Source organism: Bradysia coprophila, unplaced genomic scaffold (assembly GCF_014529535.1).
Source record: "Bradysia coprophila strain Holo2 unplaced genomic scaffold, BU_Bcop_v1 contig_546, whole genome shotgun sequence".
NCBI lineage: Eukaryota > Metazoa > Arthropoda > Insecta > Diptera > Sciaridae > Bradysia > Bradysia coprophila.
In genome coordinates this window covers 17,442-32,585 of record NW_023503792.1, presented here as the reverse complement: position 1 = coordinate 32,585, position 15,144 = coordinate 17,442, and the positions used below count along the sequence as shown (strand labels likewise).

General features: G+C 37.3%; 2 protein-coding genes across 2 annotated transcripts; one reads left to right on the top strand and one right to left on the bottom strand.

Moving 5' to 3' along the window:
• Positions 1 to 1,294: 1,294 nt before the first annotated feature.
• LOC119083075 (acetyl-CoA acetyltransferase) lies at positions 1,295 to 7,400 on the top strand. Its single transcript, XM_037192697.1, has 7 exons — positions 1,295 to 1,558; positions 5,873 to 6,107; positions 6,171 to 6,241; positions 6,309 to 6,667; positions 6,731 to 6,919; positions 6,985 to 7,147; positions 7,218 to 7,400. The coding sequence occupies exons 1-7, from the start codon at positions 1,519 to 1,521 to the stop codon at positions 7,334 to 7,336; spliced, it is 1,176 nt and encodes a 391-aa protein (XP_037048592.1). The 5' UTR covers positions 1,295 to 1,518; the 3' UTR covers positions 7,337 to 7,400.
• Positions 7,244 to 8,815, bottom strand: LOC119083076 (U7 snRNA-associated Sm-like protein LSm10). Its single transcript, XM_037192698.1, has 3 exons — positions 8,572 to 8,815; positions 8,382 to 8,499; positions 7,244 to 7,664 (listed from the first exon to the last, which is right to left on the bottom strand). Exons 1-3 carry the CDS (start codon positions 8,715 to 8,717, stop codon positions 7,515 to 7,517), a joined length of 414 nt encoding a protein of 137 aa, XP_037048593.1. The 5' UTR covers positions 8,718 to 8,815; the 3' UTR covers positions 7,244 to 7,514.
• Positions 8,816 to 15,144: the final 6,329 nt, after the last annotated feature.

Genomic DNA, 15,144 nt, shown 5'->3' with positions numbered 1-15,144 from the left:
CAGATTATCTCATGACATATGACAGATGGAATATTGGTTTCTTCGGCAAAGTCTTAGAGTTTTGAGAGTAGAAGACGGCTGTATTCATGAAAATGTCGAAAAGTTGGACTTGGTGTTTCAATTAGGTTTTTTAGAATTATCTCATGACATATGACAGATGGAATATTGGTTTCTTCGGCAAAGTCTTAGAGTTTTGAGAGTAGAAGACGGCTGTATTCATGAAAATGTCGAAAAGTTGGACATTGGTGTTTCAATCAGGTTTTTAGAATTATCTCATGACATATGACAGATGGAATATTGGTTTCTTCGGCAAAGTCTTAGAGTTTTGAGAGTAGAAGACGGCTGTATTCATGAAAATGTCGAAAGTTGGACATTGGTGTTTCATCAGGTTTTTAGAATTATCTCATGACATATGACAGATGGAATATTGTTTCTTCGGCAAAGTCTTAGAGTTTTGAGAGTAGAAGACGGCTGCATTCATGAAAAAGTCGGGAATTTGGAATTGGCTGTTTCAATTATGTTTTTGGGGTTATCTCTGAACCTACAGGAGTTATATTGCTACTTTTTGTTTCGTTTGTCAGATTATTCAATACCGAAAGAAAGTTGATAAAAAAAGTTGCAAATACGGGTTCCTAAAATTACATCGTAAACTTTTGTTTTACTTGAGAAGTACTTCGTACGGGCTTTTGTAATTGCGCTATGCGCAATTTTAAAGATGAACACTTTCAAAAATGGGCAATAATGTCAAGTACGCAATAAGGTTACAGAAGCATTTTGGTAACGGACGAATATGGGTTACGGGCTTATTAGGGGCTACGGACGTATTATGGTTACGGACGAAATAGGATTACGGGTCGTACGGGGCTAAGTCGCAGCAAACGCTCCGACTGTTCTGATGCCTTGTTTTTTATATTTCTAAAATCTTCAGAAGTTGTGTGTTCCTGTTCCTGCGTATCTTGTAAAATGGCGATCAGCATGACCTCCCCAAAGTTTACTGCCTTGATAGAATTTACCTCAGCAGTAGCTGAAACTTGACGCAAATGAATTCAACACTTGTTCAACATAACGAAAGTAAATTCACCTGAAAATATGAATCCGGGCGTAACAGCGGATTTGCAACACCTTCAGTGTTTATATTCTTTGCTCTGTGCGCTTAATATAATAAAATATTTAGTTTGCAGATGAGATTTAAGTTAACGCATCCAAAATAGCGATGTGGATCTGCTTTATCGTTAAAGACGTTTGATTGAACTCCAAAGGCACACACACTCTCGAATGTGCATTCGCATTTTCGTGTGTGTCAATTTTCATTCAACACTCATCAGTCAGTCTCACATGGTGAGTTATTGGTGCTCGTTTGTTTTCGTCGTGTGATAAATTTTTGTTAATGAAATTGTAACTTTCACCGAAAAGTGAAAGTTATTTTCTTCTAGCAAAAATTAATTTTTTATTAATTTATGTGTAAAACACGTCCGTTTATTTAATTGTTAATTAGTTTTAAATAAAATCAAAGTGAAAATGTCTGTTTACATAGTGTCAGCTGCCCGTACTCCTATCGGTAAGAGATTCATATTTATTAGGTTCAATTGATCCATTCATTGTATGTCTATTTATAACACGAATAAACGAAACTCTTCAAGTGGTAAACACACTGTGTCTGAAGGAATTTCCAAATAATTTTTTTTCTTTTGTTTGTACAAGCGAACACTGAAAGAAAACATTAATCCGTTTAACGGGAGTGCCTCTTGGCTTATTTTGTTTAACGTTTTTACTTCAATGTATTATAATGGCTTGTGGTAGTATAATTTCTCATGAATGTGAACACCAGTATCGATTGATGATTATATCATTAGTAAGTGTTACAGACAATAACTAACGTGACCATGCAGAATGACGAGTATGACACTTAAAAATGTGCATAAAAATGAATACTAAATATTCCATTGATGAATTTTATACTAACGAAGTGTTGACGTAGACTTTGTATAACAGAATACGTTGCTGCCGAAAACTTTATCCAGAAAATTATGAAACGATTTGGGACGATATAAAAAATCGTCAAAAACAATTGGTAGATTATATGAAAACATATTAGAGAAAGTGTCAGCCGTATAATGCAGAATCACGAACTGACTAATTTTATTGACGCTTCGTGTCTTCATTCGAAGGCAAAACTTCACATAAAACGTTCGGACTTAAAAATGAAATTTATAGCAAAACGGTTGGAATGAACTGCAAAACGGTTGGAATGAACTCTCCACACAAAGGGAGCTATCGCGGTCCTCTATCAATCGAATTTTCAGAAGAACATTCTTCAACTGTTGCTAACCGCTAACCTACTACTGTAGCGCTCCCTGACGATAAGTTTTTTTTCTATATTTCTCCTTAATTAATGCGTTAAAATTAGTAATTTTTTCTTCACTAATTAAAGAATTAATTATTTGCCATACAATAATTGTCGAATTTATTTTGTCAAATTTTTTGAAACATTGATGCTATTTGCTCTTAAACGTTTGTTTGGTTAATATAATTTACATTTGATGGATAATCAAAAAGTAAATTCGACAATTGTGTGGCAAATAATTAATTCTTTATTTAGTGAAGAAAAAATTACTAATTTTAACGCATTAATTAAGGAGAAATATAGAAAAAACGAGCCATCAGAACAGTCGGAGCGTTTGCTGCGACTGAGCCCCGTACAAACCCGTATATCTATTGCGTACGTGACCCTAGTGCGTCTGTCACCCTACTTTGACCTTAAGCCTATGCGCCGGTTAAAGTAGTTAAAGTAAAATTATTATGGAATGTGTACATCTTAGAAATTGCGCATAGCGCAATTACGAACCCCCGTACGACGTTCCTTTCAAATAAAACAAAAATTTCAAATAGCCCTAAAATTTTAATTTATTGAGTATAAATACACATAGGGCCTAGTATCGGCCTCAGTCCTAGGATCCAAATATTTTTTTTTTCAACTACATTCTATTCGGCCTTTGATTACCTTCCAAATGAAACAAAAATTACGAAAAACGGATGAAATTTGCTCGAGTTATATGTAAAATACACATAGGGCCCTACAAGCGGCCTTAGTCCGAGGACTCAAATTTAATTTTTTTTCAACAACATTCTATTCGGTGTTCGATTATCTTTCAAATGAAACAAAAATTACGAAAAACGGATGAAATTTACTCGAGTTGTATGTAAAATACACATAGGGCCCTAGTAACGGCCTTAGTCCAAGGACCCAAATTTAATTTTTTTTTCAACAACATTCTATTCGGCCTTTGATTATCTTTCAAATGAAACAAAAATTACGAAAAACGGATGAAATTTACTCGAGTTGTATGTAAAATACGCATAGGGCCCTAGTAGCGGCCTTAGTCCGAGGACCCAAATTTAATTTTTTTTTCAACAACATTCTATTCGGTGTTCGATTATCTTCCAAATGAAACAAAAATTACGAAAAACGGATGAAATTTACTCGAGTTGTATGTAAAATACGCATAGGGCCCTAGTAGCGGCCTTAGTCCGAGGACCCAAATTTAATTTTTTTTTCAACAACATTCTATTCGGCCTTTGATTACCTTCCAAATGACACAAAAATTACGAAAAACGGATTAAATTTGCTCGAGTTCTATGTAAAATACACATAGGGCCCTAGTAGCTTTTCACTTCTAAGGCCCTAATTCACGGTCCACTCACCCGATTTTAAAAAACTTTTTTTTCCAGGATTGGTATTGACAATACCTATCATTTGCCGTGTCATTTACATTTCCATCGTTTATTTTGCCATAAATATCACCAAAAGACCTTAAATCACTTAGGTGGCCCTAACTCACGAAGGGCCGACCCGAATATGCCCATCTTCGAACTTAGCCTCACTATTTTGACTATCTTTCAGGGAAAAATTTTTTTTTTGAAATCGGATTTGATTTACTCAAGATATCGACGTGACGGACAGACGGACAGACGGCCCAAATTTTTATTGCGGATTCGTCATCTATGAACATAGGCAAACACTTTGCCCTTACCGTCTGCTTCGAATTCCATCAATTACACACGGCATCGTAATCCTATAAGCCCCTTCGTACTTCGTACGGGGCTAAAAACCGACCGTTTTATAGCGTTCAAATGTTACTGTTCCTGCATTTTTTTCGTCGACCGTGAAATATTAAATATTGACCTAATGACCGTTTGCAAAGACAACGTTTACCATATACCTACCAGACCGGTTTTACATTTAATGATACGTATTTTACTGTGTTATACAAGATTAGTTGACTTAGTAATGAACAAAGTGATTTCGTAAGAATTGCAACTTATTTCATAAGAAAACGCACGATTTTCACCTCTTTTTTTTGTGATGACCCGACAGATAGAAAGTTTATTTATGGCAAGAAAAGACGAATGTTTCCATTGTTCAGTTCAGCGTAAAAATATCCGTCCGTTTCTGTTAAGCATGTTGTGACCGTCGACATTGACTCTTTTCGAATCACAAAACTGAATGAACGACGACAAGCTAAAATTGATCATTTTTCTGCAAGACGCAATAAAGACAAGCCGTCATAACAGTCGGAGCGTTTGCTACGACTGAGCCCCATACAACCGAAACCTATTCCGTATACTTGATCCTAGTACGTCCGCAACCATAAATGCGTCCACCACCCTTTTGTGTCCTTAACCTTATTGCGTCCGTAATCCTTGTGCGTGCTTAACTCCATAAGAAAAATTATCAAAAACTCCTTGGGCCCGAAATTTATTTTAAGGAATCCTAGGAACCAATCTACTTCCACCACCATCATACCGAAAGTCCCGAAGGAACCCATAAGAATCTGAAAAATTCATCAAAATCCTGAAGCTCTAGAACTGAGAAGATGGTGGACCACGTGGTGTACTAGAATTATGGGAAACAATATGCTATTACATCAATAAATACCCAGGAAATACCCATATAAGGAAACCCAGCATACTACCACCAATGATCCCAAATGTCCAGAAGGGAATAAAAAAAATCAGAAAACCATAAAAATCCTGAAGTTCTAGAACTGAAAAGGTGGTAGACCATGTTTGCTGTTGGAATTTTGGAGACAATATGCAATCACCACAATAATCCCAAGAGAACCTAAAAATGCCTCATTCCAAAGCTGACAATAATTATAACAAGAATAGACCGGCAATAAGCCTAGTGAGGTCTTTTTTCTTTCTCTCAATTTTCTCAATTCTGGAGCTACAAAATACGTGAGCTATATAGCAGGAAGAATAGTTTCTTCAGTCGATATCCAGCTGTTGAACAGTAAACATCTCCACCAACTTTCTGTCAGTTTCGTTGTAAACTACCAATTCGGTATTCAACTACCAAATAATCGAATTATAAATAGGCAAGCAATAGTAAACATCTCTGCCGAAAGTTACGTTTGGTAGTCAATTATAATATTGGCGTAGTCAGCTACCAACTGCAAAATTTTCGAATTTCAATGTTAACTGTGAGCTATCGGTTATCAGATAACATTGTAATCATTATTTGCACGTTACAATTCGTAACGTAATAAGCACGTTACCATCTCGATAACGTTACAGCTCTCTTTCTGAAAATTGTTCCGTGTGCTGGATTACCATAATTTGCAAGTAAAAACTTACAGTTGTCGTAGAGTCTGGACAGCGTTACTGGATGTAACGTTAAGTTTTTGGTTCTGATGGTAACGTTACATTTTGTAGGTTTTCGTAGCGCTATGTCAGTGAACGAAAAAATAACGATAAAAGTAACGTTACACCGGAACCCCGGTAAATGAATGAATGATTCAGACTCTGACGAAGAGCTAAAGAGATTGAGATTTTCTTGGAAGTCTAACAAAAACGAACTTTTCTGTTCCAGGCATCTTAAACGGTTCATTCTCATCACTATCGGCCGCCGATCTGGGATCGGTGGTGCTAAAAGAAGTGCTAGTCCGTGGTAATGTCAGTCCCGATGATGTTAACGAAATCATATTGGGACAAGCGTTAACCGCTTGTGCCGGACAGAATCCTGGCCGACAAGCAGCATGGAAAGCTGGAGTACCGAAACATGTGCCTGCTTACGTATTAAATATGCTCTGCGGGTCGGGATTGAAGTAAGATGACAACGTCACCAATCCGATCAGAATTTTCGTTCATTTGTTCATTTGATTTTGCAGATCCGTAGCACTGGGATATCAGTCGATTCGATGCGGTGACAATAGCATTGTTATTTGCGGTGGACAAGAAAGTAAGTGAAAATCGCCGGCACGGACTGACCAAAATTGATCTGACCCCAAAACCCAAACCAAATTCAGGTATGACCAATGCACCGCATGCAACACATTTACGCGGAGGTATAAAGTTCGGTGATGCTACGCTAGTTGACACACTGCAACGGGACGGTCTGACCGATGGCATGTACAACATTCTGATGGGAGAAACAGCTGAAAATATTGCCAAACAATATAACATCAGCCGCGAAGAGCAGGACAAATTTGCGGCTCATTCGCAGAATTTAGCGGAAGTGGCTCAGAAGAACGGATACTTCAAGGAGGAAATTATACCCGTTATTGTTCGTGGACGGAAAGGAGATGTTACTGTGGACACCGATGAATATCCGAAGCACGGAACGACCGTCGACAGTTTAGCTAAATTGAGGCCGTGCTTCATCAAGGTATGCGAAGACTAGCTGTGATACATTCAGACTACTGACATTACGAACTCATTTTATTTGCAGAACGGTGGAACAGTAACAGCTGGCAATGCTTCCGGCATAAATGATTCGGCGGCAGCCGTTCTGTTAATGTCCGAAGCTGAAGTTCAAAAACGCTCCATCAAACCGTTGGCGAAAATAATTGCATTCGCTCAATCCGGCATCGAACCGGAAATAATGGGAATGGGACCAGTTTCGGCTGTTAACGAAGTGGTACGTTTCACACCCAGCTATTCCCTCTGCACCCCGCACAGTTTCATTTCCAAACTTCTTTGCAGATGAAAAAAACTGGCTGGACAAATGACGAAGTTGATCTGTTCGAATTGAACGAAGCCTTCGGTGTTGTAGCCGTAGCAGTTAGTCAACAATTGGGAATCAGTCAGGACAAAATTAACATTCACGGTGGCGCTATCGCATTGGGACATCCGTTGGGAGCGTCCGGTTAGTATTCAATGCAAGGCAGTTGTTGGATTTCAATCCAGAAATGAATTGGAAACATTTTTCGCTTCAGGCACGAGAATATTGGTAACATTGATCTACGCTCTTCGGCGAATCGGCGGCAAACGAGGAGTGGCAGCATTGTGCATCGGAGGCGGAATGGGTATTGCATTAGCCATTGAACTAGTCTAACACCGTGTGGCCTTCAAACTTCAAACAGTGTACATAACGACACGAAATCATCCTAACAAGTCGGTTCAAAGTATTAGCAAGTTCGTCTTCTGTGGAGGGTTCGTACTAATTTTTTATTTTTATTGTAAAATGGAAAACAAATAAAAAAAATTAAAATTCCGGTTTGGCATGGAAGAGTTCAGTTTTGTTTCCTCGACTGGGCCAGCTCCCTTAGCGTCGCTTGGTGTCTCCGTTCGGCACGTCTTATTTTGAATGAAAACACCTTTTTTGGTCGATTCGGTCTGTGTTTACTCATCAAAAAGTCGTTGATGGCTGACTGAATGTTCATCTGAAAGAAGAAGGAAATGAAGGTCGGCTGTTCATCGCATGTCGAAATTTGTGTGAAAAACTAGAGAAATAATATTTGTTTAACGAGGGAAGAAAAGTTTGAAATTACATTTCGAGGGTGTTGCTTGCCAGAGCACAAGTCACTCGAGAAAATCGCTTTTCCAATTTTTTTTTCCCGAGGTAAACACAATGTTTCACAACAACGGTTTCCGAAGAGTCAGCGGAGGGGAGAAAATGACAGTTTTTTCACCGGAGCTGTGAAATCGTTATTTCACTCGCTTCGCTCTGGTCGCAAACTTTCACTCTTCTTGGAATTTCCTGTTCTCTCCTCGAGGTGAACACATAATTTTTCACAACGCCGGCGAGAAAATAGCCATTTTCGCCCCTCCGCCGAAACGTCGGCAGCATTTGTCGAATCCTGATGTTCCTTCTACTTCTTTGTTCCAGACACTAGACATTTCTTCCGTTTTTTTTTGAAGTTTTTTCGGCTAACATTTAGACTTTTAACAAGTTTGAAGTCACCAGAGGTCAGTTCCTATAATTAATTACCGTCTTCATAGACAACTGTCTTCATCCCAGAACTATAGAACTGCAGGGAATTCAGATTACTTGTTTGGTTCCCTTCTGAATTCTGTCGATGGCTAATGTAACATCATGTCAGTTCTAGAGAAATGATAACAGATGGCGGTCCACCACAGTCCAACTCTACATCACTCACCGACTCTGGAATATGAATATACCGGATGGTTCTAGCTGGAACGAAGTAAGACTCGAACGAATGTTGATTGTTTCTCTGATCCACGAAAACGGCATTTGTCATCGTAATGTTCATGTAGCTAAATTGCCAATTTGACGCTTCAATTCTGATTTTATTGCGAAAAACAAAGGTGTAAGAGAACTACACTCACCCGTCCACATCAAAAATAGTCCCTGCAACCGATGTCTCATTTCGTAAATCCAAAATTGTATTTGTATTTCTCAATATATGCGGCACTATGGTCAAGGTGTTGTACTGAAGGTAGTTCTCCAACCGGCTCGGTTTATTCTCGCTCATTTTTAGGTGGATTTTGTTTTGGTTGGTTTTTGTGTGACGTTAAAGTTTTGTTTTTGCCGGTTTTGTTGTTTGTGTTGACACATTTGACACAATTCTAAAATGGCAACAGTGACAACACTACAACAATATTGCTGCAGCATCAACATTTTCTAGCATTTCTGCTACACTACCTGCATAGAAACGCGGGAAATTTCAAATTTTTTTGTTATTTTTTCGTATGGTAAGCGATTTTGTGATATGATTTTTAAAGCCACCAAACTAGTCAAACGTGATGGCACACCACGGTTTTATGTGTCAAATCGTCTTACTTCATTCTCCATCAAATTGATGTAGGAGGACTGTTAAAGGTAATTGTCAACGACACTCCCGTTATGAATTTGAGTATTTTTTGATGAGAGTCTTAAAGAGCGTGATCTCAAAACTGTCATTTTACATTATGATTGTAACAGAACCACCTAACCCTAAAATTCCTGACAAGTGTGGCATATTTTTAAAACTGAACGGTGTCGAGGAATCTCGCACACGAACTGTGTCCATTCAAACACATTTCAGCGTAATAATTGGAAACTGCGTAGGGAATTCATTGGAAGTAATTGTGTGTTTTTGAGCAACAAGCTTCGGCGATTGCTTTTTCGACAAGTGTAAAGTGTCGACTACACTTGTCGAAAAACACAGGCCCCAAGCAAGTTGCTCAAACACACACAAGTGAATTTTCTTTGGATACTAATAAACGACCGATAAATTAATTCAAAACTACCGATAAAAAATAATAAATGACCGATAAATACGGTACCGATAGAAAATAATAAATAATCGATAGACAAATTCACAAGTACCGATAAAAATATTCAAAACTACCGATAACTTTTTACCGATAAAAAGTACTAAAGTACCGATAAACTGGTCGTTTTATCGATCATTTATCATTTACTATCGGTAGTTTATTACTTTTTATCGGTAATTCATTATTTTCTATCTGTAGTTTATTATCAGTCAAAAAACCCCTAAAGGGTAAATGTGACGCAAGTCCTTTATCTTACTTACAAAATAACTGATATCGATGAGGGTGACGCATTGTGCGCCGTACGCAAAAGTTTTATCAACAAAAAATTGACACAAAAAATTTGAGAAAGAAAATTTTACAAAAAGAAGTTTGCGTCACAAGCGTCACTATTTCCCTAACAATAGGTTTCTCAACATCTGCACTTGTAACGCAAACTTCTTTTTGTAAAATTTTCTTTCTCAAATTTTTTGTGTCAATTTTTTGTTGATAAAACTTTTGCGTACGGCGCACAATGCGTCACATTTACCCTTTAGGGTTTTTTTTGACTGATATCACCTCTTTTGTAAGTATGTCATCTCGACAACATCAAAAGTCTGAGTCCCAAAATCTAGAAACCAATCTTGGAACACCTCACTTAGATCGAAAATAGCCCAAATACATCGGAAAAACAGGCGGAAATTAAGAATTGCCAGAGGAATCATCTGTCATCCCAAAATTTAGGAACCAACCTTGGAACACCTCACTCATGTCGAAAATATCCCGAATCCATAAAAAAATCCGATGGAAGTTAGGAAGTGCCAGAGGAATCAGCTGTCATCCCAAAATTTAGGAACCAGCCTTGGAACACCTCACTCATGTCGAAAATATCCCGAATCCATAAAAAAAATCCGATGGAAGTTAGGAAGTGCCAGAGGAATCAGCTGTCATCCCAAAATTTAGGAACCAACCTTGGAACACCTCACTCATGTCGAAAATAACCCAAATCCATCAAAAAATCCGATGGAAGTTAGGAAGTTTCAGAGGAATCATCTGTCGTCCCAAAATTTAGGAACCAACCTTGGAACACCTCACTCATGTCGAAAATATCCCGACTCCATAAAAAAATCCGATGGAAGTTAGGAAGTGCCAGAAGAATCAGCTGTCATCCCAAAATTTAGGAACCAACCTTGGAACACCTCTAGCTCCCAAAAACGCTTGCGTACACCCATTTTTCCACAGTTTTCCGATCGAAAACAACAATTGACCATTAACGTTAAGTATTATAAACTGCCGATAGAAGAAATAAAAGTACTGATAGAAAATTATGAATTACCGATAGAAAATAATGAATGATCGATAAAACGACCAGTTTATCGGTACTTTAGTACTTTTTATCGGTAAAAAGTTATCGGTAGTTTTGAATATTTGTATCGGTACTTGTGAATTTCGCTATCGGTAATTTATTATTTTTTATCGGTAGTTTTGAATTAATTTATCGGTCAAATATAATATCCCATTTTCTTTTATATCAAAGTTGTTACCTCGTGTAGTGAATTACTTACGCAGTATCCGATGCATTCTGTTTTATTACCCGCCTCATGCGAAAGTTGATTTTCACTTACGAAAATGAAAGAAATTAACCAAAAATAGACCGCATGTAATGAAGCATTTTAGCACTGAGTAAATTGTTGTTTAATCGTCAACTTTCGGATGGGGCATGTGGTAACACTACATTACGTACCTGTTTGGACATTTTTGTTTTGCAACCCAAGCAACAGCTATAATCCCATTCCACTAGGCACAAAAAAAAACAATTTTTGGACAATTACGTAAGCTATTTTACTTGCGAAGCCCTGCCCTGCGAAAGTGAGTTTTAATGCTAGTGTCATGCATGTAATAACTAATTTTCGCGGGTGCTGTAAGTAAATTCACATGCACACACAAATGCATCAGTTCAAATTGGATAAAATCACAAAAAAAATGGGGAAACAAAGCAGAAGTTTCGCTTAACATGCATTTGACAACAGAAATATTTCCGATAATTATCAGCAATTAGATTGCTATTGAATATGAGTGTTGCTAGTCTGGGCTGCTATGTCAGAAAAAGTCGTCTCGCTCGCTAGGGAGGTTTAATGTATTTTGACGATTGAATGTGATGTGATTGGTCAAAGTTTCCGAACTAATTTTTTTTGGGTCTCATGAACCGGTAGAAACTGGTTTTTCTCTTAAACTTAAAACTTTGATATCTCCGCCAAGTCCAGAAAATAATTCAAAAAAATTATGGAAATTCTTGTTATTCTTGAGTTCTAGCTTCGTGATGTGGAAAGACTGAGGAATAGTCATACTGATGCAAGATGATTCAAGGGAATCATGGTCTTGTGAGTTTCAGAGTAAAAATAGGTGAAATCCTTCGAAGCGTTAGAAAATTCTGACATTTTTTTACGAAAAAAAAAATTATGAAGAAAGTCCTTTGACATGTCAGATCTCGGCCAGCTACGTTGAAAGGGTGTGAAATCGGCTTTGCAAATCGCCTCCAATCGTCAAAATAAATTCAGTCTTAAAGCTAACGGTTTTTTTTAACACTTATTGGGGAATCTCCCATAGCCCCGACTGTTCAAGACCCTTGACCTTTGTACGAGTTTCAATTATTGAACCAACCTTTCAGAATGAGATGAAATCATTAAAAAATATTTATATTTGACGGAGATATTGGAGTTTTAACGTTTAGAGAAAAACCGGTTTTTATCGGATATTACCGGTTCATTCGACCAAAAAAAATAGTTCTGAAGACCCCCCCCCCCCAATCATATTGAATCGTCACAATACATTAAAACTCACTAGCGAGCGAGATGGCATAGCAGCCCGGACTATACTGTTACGGTTACCGAAAGTTAAGTAAACGAAGAAAAAACGGTGGGATACATTCGTCAAGAATCATGGGTATATATACCCACCACATGCATAATCATTTCTATTCAATAAAAATGACAAAATAATAGTGTCACCGTGGTGTGGTTTAAATATTGATGAATGTTGCATATAGCATGACCTATGACATAGTTGGGGTGGAACTTAAATACCTCAAAGATATTTATTTTTGTAAAAAAAAAGAATTGTCGAAGGGAACATTATTATCGTTACACTGAACGTGTATAGATGGTAAAATGTGATTGTCAACTACTTTTTTCCCGAACAAATCGTCGATTGCACATACTATGTAAAGGGAAAAAAAATGTAAACGGTTGATGTTGATGGTCTCAATATTACACGAATTAATATAAATGTTTGAAAATATGAAAAGCGGACACGGACAGTTCGTAGCCGATAAATTATAGATATTGTTATCCAGAACGAATATTAAAAATATTATTTTTAGTTTCCGGAAATAATTATCTGGTCAATATTTTCGAAATGAGAGGGATGTGTGTTATTGCAGGTGCACTTTCTCTCTATATTGTTCGTCGCATCCATTATGGGTATTTAACCCCTAACAAAAACGGCAAATACATTTGTAATATGTAAACGTCGTCGTGTAAAACAACTCTATTTCCCTGTGCGTGGCATTAGCGACAGATTATTTTGACGAGTGTTATATGTCTACAAAAATGTGCTTGAAAAATTTAGCGAAATGGTTTCTGACAATGTTTCGATCTGAGAGACGACAGTGCAAATATTTGATAATTCTTCAAAAGTTTAAAAAAAAATATTTTTTCCATCATCAGGCCATGGCAAGGAAACAACTAACCATCAGTGGCTAGTCATACCCTGTTTCATGTACAAGTCTAGCGAATCATAAGCAAAATGAAAGTATACTTTCACTAGCCATGCAGTCACATGCTATACATGTGGAATAGCTACCACAAAGCTGGTAAATACCAACAAAACCACGTACGAGTGTTCTGCAAGAACGAACGAAGAACGAAACTTCGAAGGCTCACACAAGTATACCATCAGTGGCTAGTCATACCCTGTTTCATGTACAAGTCTAGCGAATCATAAGCAAAATGAAAGTATATTTTCACTAGCCATGCAGTCACATGCTATACATGTGGAATAGCTACCACAAAGCTGGTAAATACCAACAAAACCACGTACGAGTGTTGTGCAAGAACGAACGAAGAACGAAACTTCGAAGGCTCACACAAGTATACATGTGAGTTTGGTTCTAATGTAGAAACACCGACATATTTCTACATTGTTGGTTCGGTTTTCCAAAAAGGTCTATAACGACCACATAACTTTGGAATACAGTGGCGCTTATGCACCAAACCTCCAACGACCAAACTCGTGTCATAAAGCGGACACATTGCTAATTAAAATTAGCGAAATGGTTTCTGCCACTGTTTCTATCTAAAAGACGACAGGGCAATGCAATTTCATAATTCCTCAAAAGTTTTAAAGAATTATTTTTGCCAGCATCTCATCAGGCCATGGCGACTGTGGCAAGGAAACAACTAACTCACAAAAGTGGCTGCTCATACCCTGTTGCATGTATATATAAATCTAGCGAATCATAAGCAAAAAGAAAGTTGAAAGTAAACTTTCATTCTGCTTCAACACTAGTCATGCAGCAGGGCCTACTTTTTGGAAACTAATTTCTTGAATTTCTTGAAATTTCTCCAATTTTCTCGAATTTCTTAAAATTTCTCGAATTCAAGAAATTCGGGAAACTTCAAGAAACTCGAGAAATTAGTTTCTTGAAATTTCTTGAATTTCTCGAAGTTTCCCAAATTTCTTGAAATTTCTCGAATTCGAGAAATTCAAGAAACTTTGAGAAATTCAAGAAATATTTCTCGAAATTTCTTGAATTTCTCGAAGTTTCTTGAATTTCTCAAAGTTTCTTGAATTTCTCGATTTTCTCTGAAAGTTTCTAAAAAGTAGGCCCTGTCATGCAGTCACATGCGAGAAACTGGTGAAGATTTTATGCACCGAACTTCTTTTTTTTTCAACCATTAAGGTATGTTGAGCCGTATAACTTTGCTATTGAGAGTTAGCGAAATGTACCACAGGCACGATCGTCACGTGTTCACGTTTCTGTACCCAAATGGCTTACCAGCCCCGATACTATACCAACCACACCAACTATTTAATTCAATTAAATCTATTAAACATAACAAAACATCATCTTATACAAATGCTATTACGATTAGAACTAAATTTGCACAGACTTCCTCTCTCTCCCTCCCTACAAGTAACGAAAGCACAAGAAGGAATAACTAAAGGCTTGAACATCAAAATCGTTCCGGTTACAACATTTAAGGAATAGAATGAAAGAGCGATTGGCCCTTTGCAAATTTGTAGTCTACATTTGGGCGGAAAAATATTCGTTTTTTGTTGATTTCTCTGAACTAAAATCTTTTTTTGAAATAACAAAAATGTGTTACTTTTAAAGGAAAAATTGGTTTGTAGGTGATAACTTTGCAGATTTTGTAAATTTATATAATCTTCAGATAAATCATCAAAAAACGAATATTTTTCCGCCCAAATGTAAGCTACAATTTCGCAAAGTGTCCATTGCTCTTAAAAGAAAAAGCGATCGAAGATACCAGACTTAAGCGAAATCGATTTCCTTAGCCCATGATGACCACCATAAGGTCGAAATGTTGTCAGAAAAGAATTCAAAGAAATCATATTTGTGTGATACTATTTGTCCTCGTCCTTACT

Excerpts from the sequence above, each read along its gene's own strand:
- LOC119083075 (XM_037192697.1), top strand. The coding sequence starts at position 1,519 with ATGTCTGTTTACATAGTGTCAGCTGCCCGTACTCCTATCG. Across the intron at positions 1,559-5,872 it reads AGCTGCCCGTACTCCTATCG|GCATCTTAAACGGTTCATTC; the intron begins GTAAGAGATTCA and ends TTTCTGTTCCAG. Across the intron at positions 6,108-6,170 it reads CTCTGCGGGTCGGGATTGAA|ATCCGTAGCACTGGGATATC; the intron begins GTAAGATGACAA and ends TTGATTTTGCAG.
- LOC119083076 (XM_037192698.1), bottom strand. The coding sequence starts at position 8,717 with ATGAGCGAGAATAAACCGAGCCGGTTGGAGAACTACCTTCAGTACAAC. Across the intron at positions 8,500-8,571 it reads ACTATTTTTGATGTGGACGG|CTACATGAACATTACGATGA; the intron begins GTGAGTGTAGTT and ends TTGGCAATTTAG. Across the intron at positions 7,665-8,381 it reads ATATTCATATTCCAGAGTCG|ATGAACATTCAGTCAGCCAT; the intron begins GTGAGTGATGTA and ends TTCTTCTTTCAG.